At 45.0% G+C, this 11,948-nt stretch overlaps 1 protein-coding gene across 3 annotated transcripts; it reads left to right on the forward strand.

Moving 5' to 3' along the window:
- The first annotated feature begins 150 nt into the window (after positions 1–150).
- Zbtb8os (zinc finger and BTB domain containing 8 opposite strand) lies at positions 151–11,601 on the forward strand. Of its 3 annotated transcripts, none has more exons than NM_001399490.1 (7): positions 151–226; positions 4,795–4,819; positions 5,792–5,913; positions 6,048–6,130; positions 7,858–7,910; positions 9,077–9,113; positions 10,799–11,597. In NM_001399490.1, the coding sequence occupies exons 3-7, from the start codon at positions 5,841–5,843 to the stop codon at positions 10,883–10,885; spliced, it is 333 nt and encodes a 110-aa protein (NP_001386419.1). In that variant the 5' UTR covers positions 151–226; positions 4,795–4,819; positions 5,792–5,840; the 3' UTR covers positions 10,886–11,597. The 3 variants fall into 3 exon arrangements, with proteins under 3 accessions (NP_001386419.1, NP_001386418.1, XP_038967456.1); NM_001399489.1 differs by lacking the exon at positions 151–226 and adding an exon at positions 418–588; XM_039111528.2 differs by lacking the exon at positions 151–226 and adding an exon at positions 699–837 and having other exon boundaries at positions 10,799–11,601.
- The last annotated feature ends 347 nt before the right edge of the window (positions 11,602–11,948 follow it).

Consider the following 11,948-nt stretch of genomic DNA (forward strand, 5'->3'; position numbering starts at 1 on the left):
CGGATTGCGCGCGCGCCCCGCCTGCCCGGACTATTCCCGTGCAGATCACGTGATCCCTTCCCCTCTCCCTTCGCCCCACACAAGCTCATGCGCAGCCAGCTCCTAAGAGGGCCGTTATGCTAACAACACCTTCAGGGTAGAAAAAAAAAATTGAAGTGTTTCCGGGTCTAGTTAGCAACCCCGAAGGCCAGACGAGGAGAAAACGCATCACTGTCTAGATTTACAGGTGCCTAATTTAGCTTACTCCCTCAGCTTTGAGAATACTAGTCGCAGTGAGTGTGGAAATAGGGTGCCGCTCTCTAAAACATGCTATAAAATCGGGAGGACCTAGACTGGAAGTCGCAAGCGGCAATATCCTTCCGCGAGCTCCCAGAATGGAGTCCTGGTCCTTTTAGACCAGCTGCCAAGGGGTGGGGTGTAGAGCGGAAGTTATGGCGCAGGGCCGAAGTCTGGCTGATGAAGGGCGGAAGTAGAGTTCCAAATCTGCAATCATGGCTCAAGAAGAGGAAGATGTTAGAGATTACAATTTGACGGAGGAGCAGAAGGCGATCAAGAACAAGTATCCTCCAGTCAATCGAAAGTATGAATGTGAGTAGGTGGCTCACATCTGTGACATTCGGACAACCTCGGCTGCCTACCTGCAGCTTCCTGCCTCACCCATTTCTTTGCCCCACAGGTGCTCTGGCATAATCACAGTGTGCCCCTCATTGTACCTAATTTAGGGGGAAAGTGAAGAAAAAGATCGCCATACTAGAGAATGAAGAAACCTGAGGCCCTACCTGCCCCAAACATTCTCCTAAAAGTCCTCGTGTGCCTGAATCACACTTAACTTTGCGGGTATAGTTCAGTGGTGTAGTAGCGTTTACCATTATAAATTATACTTGTGGGCTAGTTGTATTTTTAAGTGTTTTCTGGGTTATCCTCGAGTTTTCCCAGTAGTGGAATAGTATGAGCATGTTAGAGTAATCGAGAGAGACCTTTTTCTCTGCGTGAGTACGTGTGTATGGGTGTGTTCACAGCCCAAGGTTGTATTTTATTATGTACTGAAACTTTTGCCTCACGTTAAAATTTCTTGAAATATAAAAACACTAAATTTTTGACAATTTAGTTTTTCATAAAAATGGTAATTTATGTTAAATTGGGGTTGTTATTTTTAAATGAATATTTTGAAATTGTTGGGTTTTCCTTTTATAAAGTTCTTGCGTCAGCTTCATACTTCTAATCACAGCATTCTGGAGTCAGAGGCAGGAGGATGTATTGAGTTTGAGGCCAGCCTGGACCACATAGTTTCAGGACAACAGGGGTACAGAGTAACCCTGTTTGAGAAACAAAGAAATCTCTTATGACTTTAATGGACACTGTAGACCAGTAGTCAACTGCTGAGCTATAACTTCAGGCCTACAGTAGTCTTTTTTTTTTTTAAGGTTTATTTATTTATTATTTAATGTATATGACACTGTCACACACCAGAAGAGAGCATCAGATCTCATTACGGATGGTTGTGAGACGCCATGTGGTTGCTGGGGATTGAACCCAGGACGTCTGAAAGAGCAGTCAGTGCTCTTAACCACTGCGCCATCTCTCCAGCCCCCTAGAGTAGTCTTCAAGTGTAGGGTTCCTGAGATGAAAAACTTGAAGAACCATCCTACATAGCAATGTATCATCTTTTTAAAAAATTTTAAAGAATTGAGTATAATTTACATATCCTTCAGTAAAGTGTTAAAGTACTTTTCTTTTTTTTTTTGTGAGAGGATTTCACTCTAACCCTCGCTGGCCTGGAACTCACTAGGTGATTCCCTGGTGCTGGAATCAAGGACATGAGGCACCTCACCTGGTGCAGATTATTACTGCTGCTTAACAGATACACCTGTATAAGCTGCCCTAGTTTCCAGATAGATCAGTTCTGTCATCTCAGAAAGTTCCCTCAGTTCCTTTCCAGCCTCTTATCCCTGAAGCCACCATTGTTATATTTTGGATTTCAAGGATATAATTTTCTGTGTTAGAGATTCCAATGAGTGGACTCACCCTCTCGGTTCTTTGTGTCTAGGTCTTTTACCCGCCACTAAGGTAACACAGGCAGACACAAGTCGGAATGTGGTTAACTATGGGTGCTGTAAGAGCTGAGAGTCATTCCAGTTCACACAGAGACTGTTCTCGGAGAATGAGGGAGGACAGAGCAAAGTCTCCTACAGTCAGAGGAGGGACCGAGTACAAAGGGTTAGTCATTGTAGTCGCTGTAGATTCGACAAGGCCAAGGCCAGTTATGCCTGCTCCCTGGCAGTTTTTGAAGCTTGAGTTCTAGCCTCCCACAGACTGGGGACAAGAGGCCCCGGTTGTGGGGATGATAACATTTCAAAGAACCAGGTCTTTAAGGAAGATTGTTCCGAGCTAGAAGGGATACATATTCACAATTTTAAGGCATATTTTTGGTTCTTGCTGTAAAGTAGAAAGATTCAGAGCCTCTTATCAAGTGTTGGCTAGAACAGAGAGAATCCTACAGCCTTTGTTAGGCTTTCCCCAGGCAACCATTTTAACTAAGACTTCGCTCTATCCTAAAGATGTGGCTTTATGCTACTAGAGGCCATGCTAGAGTTTGGTTAAATACAGTGTTTTTATGCAGCTGTTACGTACTAAGTTCTGCAGATTTATGATAATGCTTATATCAGTTATTTATTTTGTTGTAGCAAGTTAAACACTGCCAGTGACCTCCATCCCCAGCTCCCTTCCCCTTTTAAAATTAGTTTCATTGGGGTCCGAGGTACTTTGAAATATGGCGCTCTGTGTACCTCAATACTTGAGCTCAATACATATACCACACTATCCTCAAACTTGTGATCCTCCTGCCTGAGTCTACAGCAAACCTTCGTTGCACAACAGCTCTACCAGTTTTACTGTTCTGCATGGACTCCAGGTGTCTATCTGCCTGTCTGTCTGCCTGTCTATCTCTCCATTCTTTCATTCTCTTTGCTTTACTTCTGTCTCATGCTCAATATAACATCCAGAATATAGCACACGTTAGGCAAGTACTCTACCACTGAGCCACATCCCCAGCCCGCTGGGCATGGCCTCTGAGAATCCCTGCTGTGGGAAGAATTGCTGGTTGCTGTGGCCCACATCCTTAACCCTCGAACTCTGGAGACAGAGGCAAGAGATCCATCCATTCCAGGCTGGTTTACATAGTGAATTCCAGGCCGGCCAGGACTACAGCGTTAGACCCCAGCCCAAAGCAAAATGGGTGGAAAGAATTGATATAAACCATGGACGAGGCAAAGGACAGACGAAAAAGGAGGCACTGACGGTCGCCGTGGGGCATGCAGTAGAGCTGTTGAGGTCTGTCTGTCCTGTGGGAACACTCAGTGCACAGCCTGTGGAATTGGCCTTCCTAAACTATTTTTTTTAATTATTTATTAATTATTTTATAAGTACACTGTTGCTGTCTTCAGACACACCAGAAGAGGGCATCGGATCCCCTTACAGATGGTTGTGAGGCACCATGTGGTTGCTGGGAATTGAACTTAGGGCCTCTGGAAGAGCAGTCAGTGCTCTTAACCACTGAGCCATCTCTCCAGCCCCCGGCCTTCCTAAACTATTTAGTGTTCAGAATTGGGCTAGTTAGTCAGGAAAAGTAACTGATGATAGGAAATGTTTACCAAGAGGCCAATATGTAAGACAGCTGACAAGCATCAACTTGGCTGTGTCACCCAGGGCAGCCTTGAACTGGGCTCAAGTGATTATCCAGCTTCAAACTCAAACTGGGATTGCAGGGACCCATTGGTGCGCACAACTTAGATGTTTTAGGATACCTAGAAGGAGCTGGGCATGTGTAACCCTAGCACTTGGGGCAGGAGGACCAGACCAGCCTGGAGTGCACAGGGAGACCCTGTGACTAAAACCAAAGCAAAATGAAACAAAACACGGAAAGCCTCCTGTCGTGGTACTTTCCACAAGTTATCGTCCAACGGGTTGAAAACTACCAGTCTATGGATTCTTGTTTCCTCCCCCAGTTTGTAATAAGTGTACTGGGATAGTAGATGTTTGTGCTGTTGTGTGTGATGTTAACATGGGTTCTCAATGTCATATTGCCTTGCACAGCATGTACTTTTACCTACTAAGCTGTGTGTGTGTGTGTGTGTGTGTGTGTGTGTAAGAAGGGGGATGAGTATATATATTATATATATACATATACACATACATATACATATATACATATACACATACATATACATATACATATACATATATATATATATATATATATATATATATATATGCACCACAGTATACATAGAGAAGTCAAGGGAGTCAATTTTCTCTTTCCACTATGTGGTCCAGTACAAGCTTTAGCCACTGAGCCATCCCCTTGCTGTCCCCCTCAGAGATGGAGTAATATTGCTGGGCCCTGACAGCACACTTCTTCAATCCCAGCACTTGTGAGGCAGAGGCAGGTAGATCTCTGAGTTTAAGTCTAGCTTGATGCACAGAGTGAGTTCCAGGACATCCAGGACTGCACAGAGAAACCCTGACTCAGGAATGAATGAATGAGTGAATGAATATGGGTTGTTACTGTGTATCCAGGTTGTCTTAGTAGCCTAGGCTGGGCTGGAATCTATGCTCTACCTGCCTTAGCCACTTAAGTACTAGGATTATGGTGCGAGCCAGCTAGGATGATGTTCTTAGTGAGTGGCAGGTGAGTAGAGCTCTTTCTGTCTGCTGCCGTCAGTTCTCTAGTGTTATTTCTGTAGGACTTGGAGTCAAGTTCAGTGATTTACACATATTTTCCCCTCTCTCCCTCAGATTTGGATCATACAGCTGATGTCCAGTGAGTATAGCAAGAGTCATTCTTGAAAATGTCTTTAGAATGAATGCTTTAATTTTTTTAATAAAAAATTTAACTATGTTTAAGATTTATCTGATTTTCTTGTGCATGTGGACGTTTTGCCTGTGTGTATATTTGTGTACCATGTGTGTGCCTGAAGCCCAAAGGATCAGAAGAGGTTATCAGGTGTGACTGGAGTTATAAATGGATATAAGCCACCATGTGGGTGCCGAGGCTAGGACCCAATACACTTAGGCACTAAGCCATCTCTCCAGCCCCTATCTTTTCTTATATATTTATTGTTTGTTTGTTTATTTGTAAGTACACTGTATACTGTTGCTCTTCAGACACACCAGAAGAGGGCATTGGATCTCATTCTACAGATGGTTGTGAGCCACTATGTAGGAGCTGGGATTTGAACTCGGGACCTCTGGAAGAGCAGTCAGTGCCCTTAAACACTGAGTCATCTTTCCAGCCCCCCAGCTCTCCATCTTTTCTTTTTTGAGATAGGATCTTACTGTGTAGCCCTGGCTGGCCTGGAATTTGTTCTATAGACCAGGCTAGCCTGAAACTCATAGAGGTACACCTTCCTCTGCCTCCTGAGTGTTGAGATCAAAAGTGTGCCCCCAGCGTATGCTTACATTTTATTTTGTGGGCTGGGTGTGTAAGACATGAGTGCCACCGTGTATGGGCAGAGGTCAGAAGTCAGTTCTTTCCTTCCACCACAGTGTCAGGCTTGATGGCAAGTATCTTCACCTTCTGGCCCGAGTGTATTTCTGTTTTTCTCCTTTTATGTGGTTGTTTTAAATTTGAAATGATGGTTTAAAAAATGTAATTTGGGCATGGTTAAATTAGGCATTTAGTTTATATTTATGAAACTGATTTTCTTTTGCTTCATTGTGGGATTTTTCTGTCTTGTAGTTGTGTGTGTGCAAGGCCCCTTTTATTGGTTTAATTTAAACTCTTTAACTTTAGGTTACATGCATGGGGAGACACCCTGGAGGAAGCATTTGAACAGTGTGCCATGGCCATGTTTGGTTACATGACAGACACCGGGACTGTGGAGCCCCTCCAAACAGTGGAAGTGGAAACCCAAGGTAAGTGCTCTATTCTCAAGGAAAAGTTAAGGCAGGAGAGTACATTATTCTGTATGATCTGAGTATAGAGTGGCCCTCAGTGGATCATGAACGTTGCTAACATCACCTGTCCTGGTCCCTTTGACCCTGTGTAGGAGACGACTTGCAGTCTCTGCTGTTTCACTTTTTGGACGAGTGGCTTTACAGGTTCAGTGCCGATGAGTACTTCATACCCCGGGTAAGCACAGGGTTTTCTTGGGTTTTTTTCCTGAGCAAGTAGACTGTTAGTTCACATTTTAAAAAGGTAAGGCATGGGATCCAAAACCAGTCCATCGAGATATGTGAGGTAATGTTGAATTATATAAATTCCAGGGTTTTTAATAGAATTTTTTCTTACATTCACACCCTCTTTTTTTTTTTTTTCTTTTTCTTTTTTCTTTTTTTTTCGGAGCTGGGGACCGAACCCAGGGCCTTGCGCTTGCTAGGCAAGCGCTCTACCACTGAGCTAAATCCCCAACCCCACATTCACACTCTTTATTTACAAGCTCCCACACATGGAAAAGCCAAATGTTTTCTTTTTAGTTTATAGTTGTTTTGCCTGTATGCATATCTGTGCACCAAGTACATGCAGTGCCGATGAAGGCCAGAAGAGGGCGACATGCCCCTGCTACCAGACTCACAAACAGTTGTGACTCACAGTAGTGCTAGGAATCAATTCTGGGTCCTCTGCAAGAGCAGCCAGTGCTGTTAACTGCTGAGCAGTTTCTCCAGCTCCGTGTAGGTCCTTATTGATTGATTAACCTGTTAGACTAGGTTCGTTCTCTCTCTGTCTCTGTCTCTGTCTCTTTCTCTCTCTCTCTCTTTCTCTCTCTTACTTACATCTCTGGCTGTGAAATGTTGGATATCACTAAGAGGTGGAGAGAATATTTATTGAGCCAGCATGATGGGCACGCTATTTATTATACCACTCGGGAAGCAGAGGCATGAGGAACTCTGAGTTCCAGTCCAGCCCAGTTTGCCAAAAAAAAAGGGGGGGGAGGGGGGAGGAGAGGGGAGGCGGGGCAGTGGCAGTGTGGAGGTGGGGCAGTGTGGAGGCGGGGCAGTAGGGAGGCGGGGCAGTGTACCTGTGAGCTGTATTCATGTCCACATGTCCAGTTGTTGCCTTTGAAGTTTAGTGCCTCTGTCACTTGGCCCTAAGTTCAACAATTGATTTTAGACTTCTTGATGCAAACAGAGAAAAAAGCCAGTTGCAAATTGTTTGCTGCTGCCGACCTCTAGGACTCGTCTCCAGCACCTGACACATATTCCTTTCGTGTTTCCCCAAATCCTCCAGTCTCTCATTTGTCAGCTCCATCCCATGTATCCATTGGGTCACTACAGACTTGACCAGGGCAGTATTGTGTTACAGATGGATCCCACCCCACTCCACCCCAGACAGAGTTTCTCTGTGTAGCCCTGGTTGTCCTAGAACTGATTTTGGAGACCAGGCTGGCCTTGAACTCAGAGCTCTGCCTGCCTCTGCTTCCTGAGTGCTAGGATTAAAGCATGGGCCACGATTGCCCATGTGCTGCTTCTGTGTTTGGTTTTGTTGAAAGTAATGGCTTTCTGTGCTGTGCTTGTAGCTCTCTTGGAAGAATGCTAACTTGGCATTCTGGAAGCCCTAGTTTCAATCCCCAGCACTCTATAAAGCCAAGCACGGTGGCACATGCTTGTGACCCTGCTACCACAAAGATGAGGGCAGAAGGGCCCATGATGCATACTTTTCCTTGGCTGTATCTTGAGGCTAACACATAATATAAGACCTTGTCCCAAAAGTTTTTTTTTTTTTTTGGTTCTTTTTTTCGGAGCTGGGGACTGAACCCAGGGCCTTGCGCTTCCTAGATAAGCGCTCTACCACTGAGCTAAATCCCCAGCCCCCCAAAAGTATTTTTAAAATAAGATAAGTAACATTTTTTTCCTCTTTAGGAAGTGAAAGTACTTAATATTGACCAAAAAAATTTCAAGTTACGATCCATTGGGTAAGTATTCAAACCAGCTAAGTAGCAAGTCACAAAAGACATTAAAATTTATATATATGATATTTATATGGCATATATAAATGGTGAGCCAGGGGAGCGTTGCAGACGGTTAGCCTTGGTAGGCTGACCTGTATAGACCCCTAGGAGTATGAGCTAACCTGAGCTTTAGAGACTCAGAAACTTGCGGAAATAAATTTCTTTCTGGATTCGCAAGCTTGATTCCCAATTTTAAAAAATTTATTTTAATTCAGGCATTTGTGGTGCACAACCTTTAATCCCAGCACTCAGGAGGCAGAGGCAGGAGGATCTCTGAGTTTGAGGCTAGCCTGGTCCACAGAGAGAGTTCCAGCACAGCCAGGGCTCCACAGAGAAACCTTGTCTTGGAAAAAAAATGTATGTGTATGGATATTTGCTTGTATGTATGTGTTCCACATGCATGCCTAGTGCCTGCTGAGGGTGTCAGGGCTACTGTAACTAGGGTAACAGACAGTTGTGAGCCGCCATGTGGGTGCTGGCGATTGAACCTAGGTCCTCTAGAAGAGCAGCCAGTGCTCTTAACCGCTGAGCCACCATCACTCCAGCCCTCATTTTTTAAAAAATATATTTATTTTATGTATATGAGTACATTCTCTCTTGTCTTCATATATACCAGAAGAGGGCATCGGATCCCATTACAGATGGTTGTGAGCCACCATGTGGTTACTGGGATTGGAACTCAGGACCTCTGGAAGAGCAGGCAGTGCTCTTAACCACTGAGCCATCTCTCCAGCCCCTCAACTAGATGATTCCAGTTTGTTTGTTTATTTGTTTGTTTGTTTTGGCTTTTCAAGTCAGGATTTCTCTGGGTAGCCCTGGCTGTCCTGGAATTTGCTCTGTTGCCCTGGCTGTCCTTAAACTCTAGGAGCCACCTGCCTCCCAGTGCTGGGATTCAATGAGTGCCACCGCGCTGAGCTCGATCCCAGTTTGCTCACAGTGTTTCATAGTAGTCTGAAATGACGCGCCTTCTCCTCCATTAGACCCACGCACTTCATCCCTGCCCCTGCCCACATCTCCAGGGCCCCCGGTTTGAGACCACACTTAGAAGCCTTACTCTATAATGTACAGAATAAAATAAAAAATAGAAAATTGTTTAAATAATAACCATGTTTTTTACTTTCCTTCTCAAGGTGGGGAGAAGAATTTTCACTGTCTAAGCACCCTCAGGTACGTACGGATGTTCACACATCTAGCCACTGAAAGCATTTCATTTGCATAGGTGAATGTAAACAGGGTTTTTTTTTTTTTTTAAAGATTTATTTATTTATTATATATAAGTACACTGTAGCTGCCTTCAGATACACCAGAAGAGGGCATCGGATCTCTTTACAGATGGTTGAAAGCCACCATGTGGTTGCTGGGAATTGAACTCAAGACCTCTGGAAGAGTAATCGGGTGCTCTGAACCGCTGAGCCATCTCTCCAGCCCGTAAACAGGGGGTTTTATTCGTTTACAATTCATTCACTTTTATTTTATGTGCATTGGTGTTTTGCCTGCATGTAGTCTGTGTGAGGGTGTCAGATCATGGGGTTACAGACAGTTGTGAGCTGTCCTGTGGGTGCTGGGAATTGAACCCAGTTCCTCTGGAAGAGCAGTCAGTGCTCTCTACTGCTGAGCCAACTCTCCAGCCCCCATAAACTTTAGTTTTAATAAGTGTGAAATGACAAGTTATTTCATGTAGCTTTAGTTAGGAGGTTTTGTAGCATATTTATATGCAACATGGGATGAGTAAGGAGGGAGGGGTGTATTGGTACACTGGAAAGGACGAGGACGTTGAACGCTGGTGAGTGGTGGTGGGGAATCAGTTTGTAGGTATGAATTGGATTCCTGACAGGCCTGGAACATCATACTGCAAGAAGGCAGGTAAGGGCGGAGAGGGACGGCAGGCTGACTGTGATGGGAGTTACTTCTCTTAGTGCTTTCTTTGAGTTAGGGTTTCACTGTGTACCCTGGCTATCCTGGAACTTGCTATGTGTGTAGATCAGGCTGGCCATAGGAGTTGGTTCTTATTGATAGCTTTTATTCCCTAAGAAGCATGTTGATTGAGAGGGTGGAGGGGAGATGTCCGAGGAGGGAGTGTGGATTGTCCTTTCAGGGAGAAAAGCTGCCCGTGCAGCTCACTGTCAGTAAACCTCCACTAGAGATGTGGATGGGCACACACGGTGGTGCCTTCAGAGACAGTGTGCCTGCGGTAGAAAGCCACTACATGATAATAGCAGGGGAAGACAGTGACCTCAGTCACCCGTCCTGTGTCCTCGTCACATGTTGTGCATTAGAGCCAGCAGGTGCCATTCACTGTGACCTGGCATATTTTATGGCCTCAGAATTATTACAGATTCTCTTTAGAGTTGGAAGGAACTTAAAAGGACATCTAATCCTTTTGCTCTAAACTGGGGCAGGGGTGGGGTAATATCGTGTATCAGAATCCTGGGAGAGCTCGGGCCTGGGAAACTCACTCTCCAGCTGGACCTGCGAAGAGAAGAATCCCAAAGAATAAGCTGAGGGCTGGGGCCAGGTCAGGACGGAGGGAAGTGGAGAGGGACAGAGGGCCCTGGGCCAGCCTGGAGAAGCTTGTGTTGTCTGACCCGACTCAGTTTATAAATACACAAACCCATGCCCAGCCAGGTCTGTCGTTTCCCTGAGCAGCTGGCCCTGGGCCTGCATCAGCACCGGCTCCAAGCCCCGTGCTCTTTCTGCTGTGCTCCCTGTGGCCACGTCACAGCACATGCTACAGCACTGACTTGATAACCGCCGGTTTCTTGTTTCATAATTACAGTCTGAGTTTCTGCCAGCTCCGGCTAGAGATAAAGATTCTAATTCCAGTTTCTTTTTCCCCGTCACTGTAATCTTAGGGAACCGAGGTCAAAGCAATAACATACTCAGCAATGCAAGTCTACAATGAAGAGAAGCCAGAAGTGTTCGTGATCATCGACATTTAAGATACCAAAAAAAAAAGGAAAGACTCTTGTGAAGAACTGATTCGTTTTCTTCCTTTAGAGAGGATATGATGATTCATTTTCTATAGTGTCTTTGCTAAATGAAAATGCAGAACTGGGAATTTAAAGGGTGATTTTTGGAAATGGAAAACCAGTGTGTAGCCTTGGTCTGTGATTCCTAGAGGATATATTCTTCGGTTCTGAGGAGCAGTCGTGCACTTGGTCCATGAGCAATAGCCGCGGCCGCCTTAAGTCCTCCACTGCAATGAAAGCGCTCCAGCGTGGTCTCTCTGAAGGGACTGCCCACGGGTGTAAGCAGCCCTGTGCCTGTGACCTCAACACTCAGGATCCTGAGTTCAAGGCCATCTTTGGCTGTAGAATGAGTTCAGAGCTAGCCTGGGCAACTGAACATGGTCCTGTCTCCAAAAAGTCAACTGGAGAGCAAAGAGCATGCTCACCACGTGGGCTGAGGTCATGGCTTACGTTGCTAGGGAACAGAGCCATCCTCTGCTCTAGCTGGTTCTGAGCAGAGCCCTCTAGAAGACTTAGAAGACTCCTGATTTTTTCTCTCTTCTTTTTAAGGAGCAATGATACTTAATATTTTCTTAGAATAAATATCTGACATTGTGCCTTACATATAGACCTTTCTGACATGTAATTTTATTTTGCTTTTTTTGTTTGTTTGTTTTTCAAGATAAAGTTTCTCTCAGTATAACAGAGGCCTGGCTTTCCTGGACTCAATTTGTAGACCAGGCTAGCCTTGAACTCATAGTGCCTTCCTCTTCCTTCTGAGTACTAGGATTATTAAAGGTGTGCCCAGCACGATGTGATTTTATTAAAGCCAGTCTCTGCGTCCAGTTAGAGAAGGAAGAAACACTTTTTAGCCTACTAAGGGTTGAAGAGATGGCTCAGTGATTAACAGCTCTTGCCGAGCAATCAGGGCCAGAGTTCGTATCCCGCACCTGTATGAGAAGCTGAGCATCTGCGGACCTCCACCTCCAGCTCTGAGACAGGTGGACTGCTCTCTTCTTCCTCTTGTCCACAGGTGTCCTCATGGCTGCTCTCT

This window comes from Rattus norvegicus, chromosome 5 (genome assembly GCF_036323735.1).
Source record: "Rattus norvegicus strain BN/NHsdMcwi chromosome 5, GRCr8, whole genome shotgun sequence".
NCBI lineage: Eukaryota > Metazoa > Chordata > Mammalia > Rodentia > Muridae > Rattus > Rattus norvegicus.